We start from the raw sequence: 12,742 nt of genomic DNA, 5'->3' as shown, positions 1-12,742 counted from the left end.
TTCCTTAATCAGTTTTACAAAGTGAAAGTTTTGACCAGAACCTGCCCCTTCCTAGCTGGGTGATAGTGGGCAAGTCACTTAATAACTTCGTATTTTGGTTTCTTGTCTGTCTAATGGCATTCATAAGGCCTACTTCCTAGAGATTTTTGTGAGGATTCATGTGCTAACATCTGCAAAATGCTTAAGACGGTGCCTGGTGCAGAGCAATCACTACATAAATTTAAGTGTTGATGGGCTCTAGATCGCATTCCCCTCAGGCTGATACATTTTTTTTTTCTTTTTCTGAATTTCTAGAAGTTTCTAAAACTGGCAATTATCGTGTTTTGGTTAGGTGAATATTGGAAACAAACAACATAAAAAAGAAAGAGGTCTTAAATATGAAAAAAAAATGTGCAAATTGGTTTTAGAGTCTGTGCTTAAACATTCCTGGTCGTGACAGGGAGACCCGAAGGGACTGTAAATCACTAAGGATGTCAGAAGACTGCCACACGGGGAGTATAAACCTCATAACGCTGGATTTGCCAACCCACACCTTCCTTCCCTCGCTCCCCCTTTCCGTGTGGAAGGGCCACCTCCCCTACACCAGGGAACCAGAGGGGGCTGGGCCAGCTCATCCAGGAGACCCTGTAGGCACAGAATAGGTAGCCTGCCAGCTTACCATGGGCCTCTCTTTGGGACCTGAAAAATAAATTTGGGGCTCCAAAATAGAAAAGAGAAACCCTTGCAAGATCGAAATTTAATATTTTATTAGCTGTAACACGTCCACTTCAAGAATGTTTAACTTGCAGATACTTGATGACTGCCAAGAAATAATCATCGTTAGTCAAATATTTAAAAATAATTTATAAAGCAAATCGTTCAGCTCCTTTCCCTAAACAGAAGCATTATATTTAGTGTGGAATATGGATATATTTCAGATTTTTTTTAATGTTTTATTTTATTTTATTTTATTTTATTTTATTTTATTTTTTAAATTTTTTTTTAACGTTTATTTTTTGGGGGACAGAGAGAGACAGAGCATGAACGGGGGAGGGGCAGAGAGAGAGGGAGACACAGAATCGGAAACAGGCTCCAGGCTCTGAGCCATCAGCCCAGAGCCTGATGCGGGGCTCGAACTCACGGACCGCGAGATCGTGACCTGGCTGAAGTCGGACGCTTAACCGACTGTGCCACCCAGGCGCCCCTAATGTTTTATTTTTGAGAACAAGCACGTGAGCAGGGGAGGGGTGGAGAGAGAGGGACACAGAGGATCCGAAGCAGGCTCTGAGCTGACAGCAGAGAGCCCAATGCGGGGCTCGAATTCATGAACCGTGAGATCACGACCTGAGCCGTATTTCAGATGCGTAACTGAGCCACCCAGGCGCCCCTATTTCTGATGTTTAATGTGATGTGGGGTGGGGCTCCCAAAGTCATGAGCACCGAGGGCCTACAAAGGCCCAAAAATCTGCCTGCCTGGCTGGTTTCGAGAGGCTCCTGGAAGAGGCTGTTGACATCCCTCTCGGAGCCAGCGGTGACTGCTTCACCACAGCACCTGCACTGCTTTGACCGTTAAAATACAGATACAGCTGGAGACAGATGGGTCACCTCCACCTGCATGCAGTCAGCTCATACATTTTACTGCGCAGCAGAATCACTTGGAAACCCCCCTTTTTTTTTCTTTTAATACATATTTTTGGGCCCCGGGAGTCTGCATTTGTGATTCAGTAGCTCTGATGAGGAGCCCGGGAATCTGCATTTGAAGACCCAGGTCATCCACAGGCCACACTTTGGAAACGCGACTCTTAGTGCCGTGGGTTTTGAGAAGGAGAAGAAAGCGGAGGGCGGGGCTGGCTGAATAAGGCATCCAGACAAAATTCAGGGTAAGAGCCAATTTTGAGGAGATGTGCCTCAGGGCGGGTCTTCCTAGTTGATCACATCTTCAGAAGGTTTGGATGTGGCCCCCACAGCTCTGAATATCTGTAATGGAGTTGTTGGTCTCAGATGTGCTCAGGTGTTTCCAATGTTTACTACTCCTCCAGGTAAAATGCCCATCTTCTCCATTTGTAAAAGAGCATTTTCTTTGAGCGAAAGTGGCCTGTTTCAAATTTCGTAGCAAGTTCCCAAATCCCAGCATTGTAGAATCCGGAATGTCACAAGGAAGAGGACAAGAGTGTCCAATGGTGTCATTGTTACAGACACGCCCTCTTGAGCGGCGAAAGCAGTTTTGTCACCTGCACCTGCCACACAGCTAGTTCCGTGGCAGACCTAGGGCCAGGATGCTGTTTGCGTTCAGATCCCTGCTCTTCCCGTATCTCCTCCTGGAAGCGAAACTGCGTTGCCTTGGCGGTGGCATTTCCGACTGGTAGTCAGTGTGTGCGGGCTGGAACAGGAACCTTTCCAGGATGTCGGGAGGAACACAGTGCGGTGGTCAGGAGCACAGCCTTCAGAAGCCCACAGACCCAAACCCACACACGGGCCTGACTTTGGCAAATGCCAGAACTTCCCAGAGCCTCCCGCACACCAGGGGGCTGGTAAGAACTGCCTCACTGGGCTGCTCGCAGGAACTGAGGAATTGAGGCTCATGAAATCAGCACTGGTTCCCGAACGGCAGCTACCCCGAGTTCACTGGAGTAGAGCAAACGGTGTCCCTCGTGTGCTTGTGTTCTCTGGGGCTCAAGCCGGCCTCTGGAGGGCTCGCTCACCCCGAGCTGGAGTGGATACCGGTTCCGTGCCTGAACTGTAGGGACGTGGTTGGCTGGGCTGAGCCCAGCAGGGCTCCCTGAGAAGTGCACGGTACGGAGGGAAAGACGACACACACTAGGCTTTCCAAAAGCGAACATCACGTGTGGCTATCAGAACAATCTCATTCAGCGTCCCAGTGGAGGGAAGCAGAGATGCAAACTAACCCCAGATTTAGATTTTCCTGGGGATGAATTCTAGGACTCCAGAGGGTGGGGGCAGATCTTCCTTCTGGGTTATTTTCTCCACAGGCAAGTGTTAAGATTTATAGCCGGTCCCTGAGTGCACTGGGAAGCCAGCCGAGAGCCCCGGGGATCTCACAGTTTTGAAGGATGGTGCATGTTCATACAGACCCTGGAAACTTAACTTTGGATTTGCATTGGCCAGACGGGTGTGTGAGGGGAGGCCTTGTCACTTTCTCTGAGGCCCGGAACCTTTCTCACACCCTGTCCCCTACACTGTGTGATCCGGTAACTGTGAAATAATGACTTCCACGGCAGGCCACCTGGGCAGGAAGGTAGCGGAGGGGCCCCGTCGACAGCACTGTTTTTGAGCAGACGGTGACAGCCCGGTCCTTCACAATCTAGTCCAGAACTTCAGCCAGCTCTGTATTAGCTTCGTAGGGAAAACTCCATCGGGGGTCTGCCAAAATTCGCATCTGATGTCTGTTGTGCACGGGCAAGTTGCATAGCAGGGAGTGTGTGGCCCGTTCCCTTGTTTCGGAAAGCTGCCGTGGGGCAGGGAAGTCCTCTCTCTGGCCGGCCTCACACCAGCCCGGGCGCTCTACAGGAGGTGGCGCGGCCAGAGGGAAAGGCATCCGGTGTTTCTTCAGGCAGGCAGAGTCTGGAACCCTCACCCTACCCTGTGTCCACTGTCTGACCTGGCACGGAGCGGGCCTTGACAACACATCTGTGGGATGGGAATAACTGTAGCACCTGCTCTACTGGGTTCCGAATGAAGACGGGACACGAATGTGCGGAGGGCACTTAGCACATCCCAGGTGGCCAGGACGCGGGGACCTCTGCTCATGAGGACCATCTTACTAACAAGTTCCTCCTTTCGAAGAAAACACTTTTTTTTTTTTTTTAACCTTCCTAAACTCAGGCAAAGCAAAAACAAAAATGTCAATCTCAGTAGGAATCTGTGAAAGCGTGAGGGGGCATCCTTCCCAACACACTCGAGCCTGAATGAGAGCCTCGGGTTTGAGCCACATGGTTCTCTATTTCTGTCACAGCACCGACCGCATTTATGGCCACCTTCCACTCCTAGGGAAGATAAGCTGGCTTTTTAAAAAAGATAAGATCCTTGGTAAAAGCTTGAGGACAAGAGACTTAGAGCGTTTCTTAGGCGGTGTTGGACCAGAAGCCAGAAACGAATGGGTCCTAATTCGAATGCTCAGCTGGGGGCATTCAAACGCCTGGGGCTGGTTTTATTGCCTACCAGAGGCTGGGCAGGGTTTGGAAACGTGTCCGGAGTGGGTGTTGTCTGGTGGGCAGGCCATGTGCTCTGTGTCCCTCCCGCGTCTCCCCGGGGGTTTTATCCCCAGCTCTAGCCCAGGACCCTGGTTTCAGGGTGTTGGATAGCCAGGACGTGCGTTACAGGAACACCAGGCCTCTGATGGACGCCCACGAGTGTGGGCACCCAAAGAAAGAGGTCAGGGATTTTTTTTTTCGTTCTTTTCTCAGACGGCTTACAGTCTGGTTGGGAAGATAAAATTACCAGTCTCTCTAAATATGTAATCTTTCTAAATCATAGAAGATTAGTTCAAAGCCATAGGCGTGATTATTTCTCAGTGGAATCAAGAAGGTTTTCAGTGTGGAGAATCTTGGGGAGATTTGAAATGTCTCGCTGCTCTCGGGCGGACAGAAGGGCCTCCGCCTCAGGGGACGCTTCTGGAAGCGGAATTAGGTTGGCATCCTTCTTTCACGCCTCGCGTGTCCCCGCTTTCTCCTGCATCCGGTGACCCCTCACCTGTGGTCCCCATGAAGGAGCGCGTCGAGTATGAGCTTTCCGCCAGAGCTGGCCGGCACAGGTCCCAGCCTCCGCTCCATTCGATTCCCCACCGCATCCCTTCCCCCGCGGAATCACGGCTTTTCACACAGACCACAAGCGACAAAACCGTTCTAAGATACAGCAGGCTGTCTCTTCTACGGTCACCAGGCAGCAGCGGTGTCTGGGCCTCAGAAGGTGGGGGGTGGGGGGGGGTGAGGGGTGCAGGACTCCTCCTCCGTTTCACTTACTGTGACCAGATGGGTTTTCTCTTCTGGATGAAGGCCTTGATTCCCTCCTGCCCATCCCTCAGGGCCACGTTGTCCACCATGGTCTGGGAGGTGAGGTAGTAGGCTGTTCTAAGGTCCTGGGGCAGCTGCTTGTAGAAGGTGGCCTTGCCCAAAGACACCACAGGACGGCTCAAGGAGGCAATCTTCTTTGCGATTCGCATGGTCTCTTCCTCCAGCTGCTCTTCTGGCACTACTTTGCTGAGCAGCCCGTGCAGCAAGGCCTCCTGAGCGGAAATGGGCTCCCCAGTAAAAAGCATTTCTAAGGCGACCTGAGGGAGGAGACGTGTGCGTTATTAAGGCACGCTGCTTGTGACCCTCTCCGTCCCACCCTACTTCCCTACAACCTCAGCCCCGTTTTCTGCTTCCTCAAATCACACGTCGTCCATAGACCTGACGTCTGCCAGGTCACCCAGCGTCTTTCCGGGAGCAAGGAGAATACAGGTGCCTGGGGGGGGGGGGGGGGAGGATCTCTCCGTGTTCTCTTGCTCCTTCCCTAGATTGGATCTCCCGGCCCCTGCTGAGCCAGGAGCTTCCCTCTGCCTCATTCAAGGGCCAGGCATGGGGCAGCGGCCGCATCTGATGCGAGGAAGGTGACACTACTGAACCGGTGGGGCCCAGGCCTCCCGCAGACCAACGTGGTGGCTGCTTTCCAGAAGGAGAAAGATGTTCAGGGATCCATCACCTCGGTCTGATTGAAAGAGCAGCCTCCCAAAACCACAGCAGGAGGGATGGAAAGGGGACACCTTCCAGGGCAGGGGTGCGAGAGCCTTGTATGAGGCGGCTTTTACCAATAGGTGAGGCCCCCCCGCACTGGCAAGACGCCCCTTCCTTCCTGGAGCCGCCGCCCCCCCTCCTCCCCCCCCCCCCCCCCGAAAAAGGGACCAAGGGACCTAAGCTCCTTACTCTCTGTGGCTTCCTCCCTTCTGAGGCCTGCGGCTATCGGCTATCGTGCCTGACAAAGCCTGGCCTCTTGAAATTCAAATTGACCATTTAAAAGAGGGTTTTACGCAGGTAGGGAGGTGCCTTTTCTGTCCCTCCTCTCACTCCCCGAGGCCCTGCTGTTTCTTGAACCTGCCAGGCATGCTGTCACCTCAGGGTGCGGTTCCCTTGGCCTGCAGTGCTCTGTCCCCACGTATCCTTACGACTGATGCCCTCGTCCCCTTCGGGCCTCTGCTTACATGACATCTCATCCAGCAGGTCCCCCATGACCATGCTATCGAAACTGCAAATCAGACCCCAGCACCAACCCCCTTTCCGGCTGTATTTTTATCCTTTGTACTTCTGCTATCTAACACACTATACATTTGACACATTTGTTTTATTTATTGTATTATCTCCTTTCCTAGCGTGGAAACTCCACCAGGTGAGAGGTGTTTTTTTTTTTTTTTTTCATGTTTATTTTTTTTTGAGAGACAGAGCGTGAGCAGGGGAGGGGCAGAGAGAGAGGGAGACACAGAATCTGAAACAGCTCCGGGCTCTGAGCTGTCAGCAGAGAGCCTGCGTGGGGCTCAAACTCACAAACTGTGAGTGAGATCGTGACCTAAGCCGGACGCCCAACAGACTGAGCCACCCAAGTGCCCCTGAGGTTTTTTTTTTTTTTTTTTTTTTTAGCTGCTCCGTTTATTTCTGTACTGCCAGCACCAGAAAGGGCACTTTGCATCTAGTAGTAGGCAGCTTACTAAATATTCGCTGATAGAGTGATTTGAGGGATGGATGGAGGAAGGCAGACAGCACAGCAGAAATGATGTTCCAATTCTTTTAGAGGTTTGGCCAGAGGTGACCCAGCTCCCACCCGGCTTTTTTGCTCGGGTTGCTGAGTCTCGGAGCCGGCCTGCCATGGCGTGGGAAAGTCTAGGACATACGAGAGGCCATGCGAAGTGTTCCAGTGACCTGCCCGGCTGGGGTCCCTGCGGCAAGGCAGCCTAACAGCCACTCGGATGACCACCCCCAGCTGTCACTCTCCCCTGGAGTCAGTTCTTCCCAGCTGAGGCCACACACATTGCAGAGCAGAGATAAGCTTCCTCACTGAGCCCTGTCCAGATTGCAGATTCATGAGCTCGACAAATTACTGTTGTTGCTTTGAGCCACTAAGTTATGGGTGGTTCACGGTGCAGTAATAGATAATTGGACGAGCTTGAGATATAAATTTGGGAGTCGTTAGCATTTAGATCATGCTACTGACTAGGTTTTTCAACCTTGGTGCCATTTTGGGCCAGATAACATGTTGTTATGTGGGGCTGTCCTGCGCACGGTAGGATGTTTAGAGCATCCCCGGTCTCTGCTAGGTGCCGGTAGTTACAGGTCCCACCCCAACAACTGTGACGATCAAACATGTCTCCAGGCACCAGCAAATGTCCCCTGGAGCCAATACCGCTCCCAGCTTACAGCCACCAATTCAGAAGGTTTTTGAAATCAGGACACTGGATTGTATCAGTGAAGGATGGAACTTTGATAAGGGAGGAGGGGTCACAAGGCTGGCTTTGAGGACTCCTGCCTACGGGTACAAGTGGAATACACACTGGACTGGCAGTCGGGGGCAAGTGGTGCCAGGCCCCGATTTCCCTAACTCTTTAGGGGATGGACTAGATCGCAGCGCTGTCCAGTTTGGGGAATGCAATGCTCCATGTTGGAGGCAGCAGGAAGGCGAGGCCTGTGGGTCGCGCCGGAGACCATGTGTTGGTTGACCGGGAACAATGTCATCGCTCCAAAGTGGGTTTGAGGCCCTGATTGAACATGGAGCCGAGAACCAGGTCCTGCTGATTAAGGGCTGCCGCTAAGACCCAGCCGAAGACGCCCAGTGAGTCACCCGAAAGGGCCGGGACGGTGTCCGGTCTGTCTGTGCCTGAGAAGCGTGTGTCAGTGGGGACCCAGGTCAGAAGCCAGGTGAAGGCGGCGCCTTCCAGCCTGTCGTTCCCTCCGTTCGTGCGGGCGGCTCTCCAGAATTCCATGCGGACCACAGACCAGAAAGCGGCCAGTCCCGAAAGCAACCTTAAAAACCAAATGCACCGAGGACAAGCCCATCACTCCCTTCCCAACTTGCAACAGTCAAGACCTCACGTGACTTTCAAAGAGTAGTTAGGAATGGCAGCAGAGTAGGGAGGAGGCCATCCCACAGTCAAAGCAGCGGGTGCTCCCGCAGCCGGCTCAGCAGACCGGCATTTACTCGTCCAGTGCAGTCAGCACCTGCCGTCCGAGCTCATGATCTGTCCACAGGACAGTCCCCTTGGGAACGCCTTCTTTGGCATCTCTGTGGCCCTCACGTCCTTGTCTCTTTCTCTTCCTGAGCCTCCTTGTCTCCGTCCTCCTTCCCCTGCTTCCATCACACGCCTGCAAAGCGCCCGTCCGGCTCAGGAGCTGCCGCTGCACAGGACCCGAGTGCTCCAAGAAGTTCTCAAGGCGAGTCCTTCAGAGTCCAAGCTCCTGCAGGCCAGGGCACAGGCCAGGGAGCAGGCAGCGGCCTTGTCCCACCTGCTGAATGTGGCTCCTCCCGAGGACCCCGGCCTCCCGGATCGCCTCTCATCCCCGCCCCCTGCCCCCTGGGCACCGATGACTCAGAGATGCGGGACGGACAGCTGCCCAATGAGTGCAGGGCACACTGTCACAGCCAGTGCGACAGGGATGCCAGGGAAATGGTCCATCTGATGCAGGGGGGTTAACTGTGAGGGCTTTGCTTGCTCAAGGGACCTGGCAGGAGTTTGTGTTTAATGAGGATGGTAACCAGGTTCCGCAAAGGAGGAACTCAAAGCAGAGCACGACTTTTCCTTGTATATTCACTCACTTTCTTGTATATTCACCCAGAGCAGTGCCAGGCACTGAATCGCATCGCCCCAAAATGCCGGTGTTGAAGCCCTAAGCTTCGATGTAAGTGTATTGGGAGATGGGGCTTTTAGGGTGGCAGTTAAGGTTAAATGAGGTCGGAGAGTGGGGCCCTGATTTGCTAGGATTGGTGGCCTTAGCAGTTAGAGACCTCTGTCTCTGTGTCTGTCTCTCCCTGCCGTATGAGGACACAGTAGGAAGGTGGCCAGGAATCAAATCTGCCGGCATCTGAAGCTGAGACTCCCAGCCTCGAAAACTGAGAAAATAGATTTCTGTCGTTTAAGCCGCTCAGTCACGCGTATGCACTACGGCAGCCGCAGACGACTAACCCACGCCCAGGAAGAGTCTGGGTGTTGGCAACATCTTAGTTCTGGAGCACCTCCAAAACCACCCAGTCCCTGAACTGAATCACTCTGGGAGAATGCGGAATCCTCACCCCTGGGGATGTGTGAATGGGGGCGGGGGCCTGTCGGTCACAGGCGGTTCTGCCCGCAGGAGAATAAATGACCTCTTACGTTCCCTTGCAGACAAGCAGTTCCTGACGTTATTTCAGGATCTCTACTCATAAACAAAAAGGAAGTGACCTTGAGCTACAGCATGAAGCATTTTAATTGGACAGAAAAGATATTTCCCCTTTCAGTCAGTGAGTCAGTCAGCCAAGCAGAGAAAGACACAGATAGACAGACGGTCAGAACACCCTCGAGAGACAGAACTTACAGCTCTCTGAAGAGACCGCTACTAAGTCCTGGGCTCTGTTCCTGGCACACTCAGAAACAAAATGGGGCACACACCATCCCGGCCTCTCCTCCTGCCTGCTATGTAGCGGGTGTGAGAACCGCCCGATTCAGAAATCACCTCACGTGGAAATATTTTCGAAGACACGAGGTCCTCCTCTTTCTGGGATACTCTAAATGGGGCCTTGCCTGCAGATAGGCGAAGGGACCACACCCCCCGGACCAGTCCCTGCGACTCTTGGATTCATCGCCGCTTATTGTTGGCGCAAACTTCTTTCATCGCTTATACAGATTCACTAACAATGTTTTAAAAATCCAAATTGTTAATTGGTGGGAGGAACTCAAAGCAGAGCACGACTTTTTCTTGTATATTCACCCAGAGTAGTGCCAGGCACTGAATCGCATCGCCCCACGTATGTGTCCCGCCTTCACATAAAGTGACCGACTCTCCTGTGAAAAGGGATAATGAGGGGTCACCGGGGGCGTGGCGCACCGAGTCTTGTCTGGCTTGGGAACGCGGTTCAGGTGGCCTCTGCTTGGTCGTGGGTTTGCAGTCGGTGGCACACGGGCTCCGCTTCTCAATCTCCTCTCAAACCCAGGCAGCAGCACAGACACGTCACCTCCCAGGAACACCAGTTTTTAAAAGCAAAGAAGTCAAGAGAAAAGGCGAAGGACCGGGATGACGGCGAGGAGGCTGGCTGAGTGGCTTTGTCCCCGTGAATCACAGACGCATCCGACTAGGTGTGGGTGGAGAGCAGCCCCACGGCTCTTAGTGATGGAGGCAAACCACTGGCCTGGGTCAGCCCAGAGACTGGCACGCCGGCGTCACCCTGGACCAGGAGAGGCACACTCTCCCTCCCGCTGCCACTGCCCTAGAGATTCTCCTTTCATTCCAGAAGACCAGGAAGGTCTTGACGCAGTTAACGCCACTCGGCGGGAGTGAGGTCAGTAGCCAGGGGTCTTGGCTTCCTAACTCAGCCCTGCCTGGTTCATCCTCTCCTTTGGGCCTCAGTGTCCTCATCTGCCTATTGGGGTAATACTGTTAGCATGTATTGATTTATAGGGATTTTACCCAGGCAGGTTGGGTAACAGAAGTGGTATTCTCTAAGAAAGTCTGTTTATTTTCTAGCTAATCAACACAATCTTTGCTTATGATTGAAGTGACTCTGTTGGGCCCCCCAGAACTTTAGATGAGAGAGGAGACACATTCTCTTATCCTTGTCTCTTGTCAATTCAAGCTGCCTTTTAGGATGGCACATCTTGGGTCACCCTAGCAAGCTGGAGGTTTAATACTTCCTCTTCCTGGGGAACTTGCATTAAAAACAACAACAAGCACTTGAGGCCAAAGCTAATCTCAGAAGCAGCAGCACTTGGGTCTGGAGCTGGTCCCCCAAGGTCCATTCCCAGATCGGCCACTTACTAACCACAGGACCTTAGGATGCAACATAAGCCCTCTGAGTCTGTTTCCTCATCTGAAAATGGGAAGAAGCCTTCCATCCTCCTGTGGAATTATGAAGATTAGAGACAGTAAGCGTAAAGCTTATGTATGCTACAGTGCCAGGCACTCAGTGGGCACCTAATAAATGCACTGACCACTGTTAATATGCCCATCCCAACCGTAGGTTTGTATGAATCTCTAATTGGCTTTTAGGTATCACAGCCCTGAAAGGGGGTGGCTCTTGAAAGCTGAGGGCTCTTTGGGTGGCCCCAAGTCACATCTGTGACAAGAACCGGCCTGCAGCTGTCAGCATTATGGGCTGGCAATGCAGAGAGAACTCAGAGGAGAAGGGAGATGACAGAGGGTCACAGGGCTAGTATAATTTCAGGTAAGGCCCTGACACCCCCCCCCCCCAAGCCCTCCTGTAAATTGTGGCGGTTAAACTACATTTTCTCAAAGGCGCCAAGGCCGATGGCTGTGCAAATCCTTGTTAAAGTGCAGATTCTGATGAGGTCTGTCTGGGGCAGGCCTGAGACCCTGCATCTCTCAGGCCCTCTGGTGGTCTTCATACCAGGCTGATAGCAAGGCATTAACATTCTTTCTGGCTTGGAAGTTCTGCTCTGATCTAATTAGACGATTAGGAAATCAGATTCCACAGATACAGCAAGTTACCCCGGACAAATAGGAGGAAGCAAGCGTTTCCACCACACAGACGTGCCTGGCGTGGGGAGAGGGGGTTCGGATCTTTCCTCTGCTCTCCTGTGATAGCAGCTGCCGGCGGCGCTGGCCGCGCTTTTCTGAACGAGGCCAGCTCTGGGGAAGGGAGCAGCTGCACCAAGCAGGTTGTTTATATGGTGCAATGAAGATGCATTATTTAACTCCTGCCAGAGGAGAGAAACGTTTTACAAACGTAGGAAATTATTCATGCCCGGCTTCGGTCTGGCTCGAACACAAGGGCTGCGTTCCATCATTTCTGCTCCCAGCGGACAAACCGCAGCCCTCCATTTTCCGGCACAACCGAGCAGTTTCCCACAGAGACCAGCAGAGGGCACTGCTGACCCACACACGCGGCCCTGGCGGTGCGGAAAAGGGTAGAGCTTCCCTGCCAGGCCGGTTTGCAAAAACGCTTGCTTCCCTGTGGACACGTACGGGGGACGTGTGCCCACCACCCGCGACAGCCTACGGCCCGGGTATGGATGTGTCCGTAGGGGCGCACTCAAGCACCGACGACAGGGAGGAAGGACGGGTTTTGGTTAGGTTTAGATTTTTATGGATTCCTAGTTGCCTCCTAAAGGGGACCCCTTAGGTGAGACCTGCAGATCCAGAATCCTGGCAAAGGCCCTAAGGTCTGGCCGACTTTTCTTCCTACTAAATTCCCTTTCTCGGTACTGTGACTCCAGCTCATTAGTGTTGGCCCCAAGCCATGTATCTGCTTCAGGCCTCCATGTGGTGATGAACCCGATGGGGCAGGGATGTCTACTGACAGCTCTTAACCACTTTCAGACTGCTGACGAGGAAGAAACTCGGGGGGTCAGATCACAAGGAGCACAGACCAGGGAGCTGAGTGGGACAGTTTCGGAGACTCTGCCCTCATCTTCTGAGCAGGCCTGACCCTTCCCAAAACTGTCTCTGGGAGGTAAAGGCTATTTTGGTTTCTTGCCTCCTGGAAACTTAAAGCCTGTATTTATCACATTTTTCTTTTCTCAAAAACGTATTTAAAATTTAGCAAATATGATACAATGTTTAAGTTTTCAGGA

At 52.6% G+C, this 12,742-nt stretch overlaps 1 protein-coding gene and 1 long non-coding RNA gene across 5 annotated transcripts in view; one reads left to right on the top strand and one right to left on the bottom strand.

Annotated features, from left to right (window-relative positions):
* ECHDC3 (enoyl-CoA hydratase domain containing 3) overlaps window positions 1-12,742 on the bottom strand; it is a 32,602-nt gene that overhangs the window by 6,529 nt on the left and 13,331 nt on the right. For all 4 annotated transcript variants that reach the window (XM_023256331.2, XM_023256333.2, XM_023256332.2 and 1 more), the window contains exon 5: window positions 4,959-5,266. In XM_023256331.2, the coding sequence (XP_023112099.1) occupies window positions 4,959-5,266 (308 nt within the window). The remainder of the gene's footprint in view (window positions 1-4,958; window positions 5,267-12,742) is intronic.
* Window positions 1-12,742, top strand: part of LOC109501318 — a 72,541-nt gene that overhangs the window by 50,265 nt on the left and 9,534 nt on the right. The window lies entirely within an intron of this gene.

This window comes from Felis catus, chromosome B4 (assembly GCF_018350175.1).
Source record: "Felis catus isolate Fca126 chromosome B4, F.catus_Fca126_mat1.0, whole genome shotgun sequence".
In the NCBI taxonomy this organism is placed as follows: Eukaryota; Metazoa; Chordata; class Mammalia; order Carnivora; family Felidae; genus Felis; species Felis catus.
This window is presented reverse-complemented; position numbering and strand designations above follow the sequence as displayed.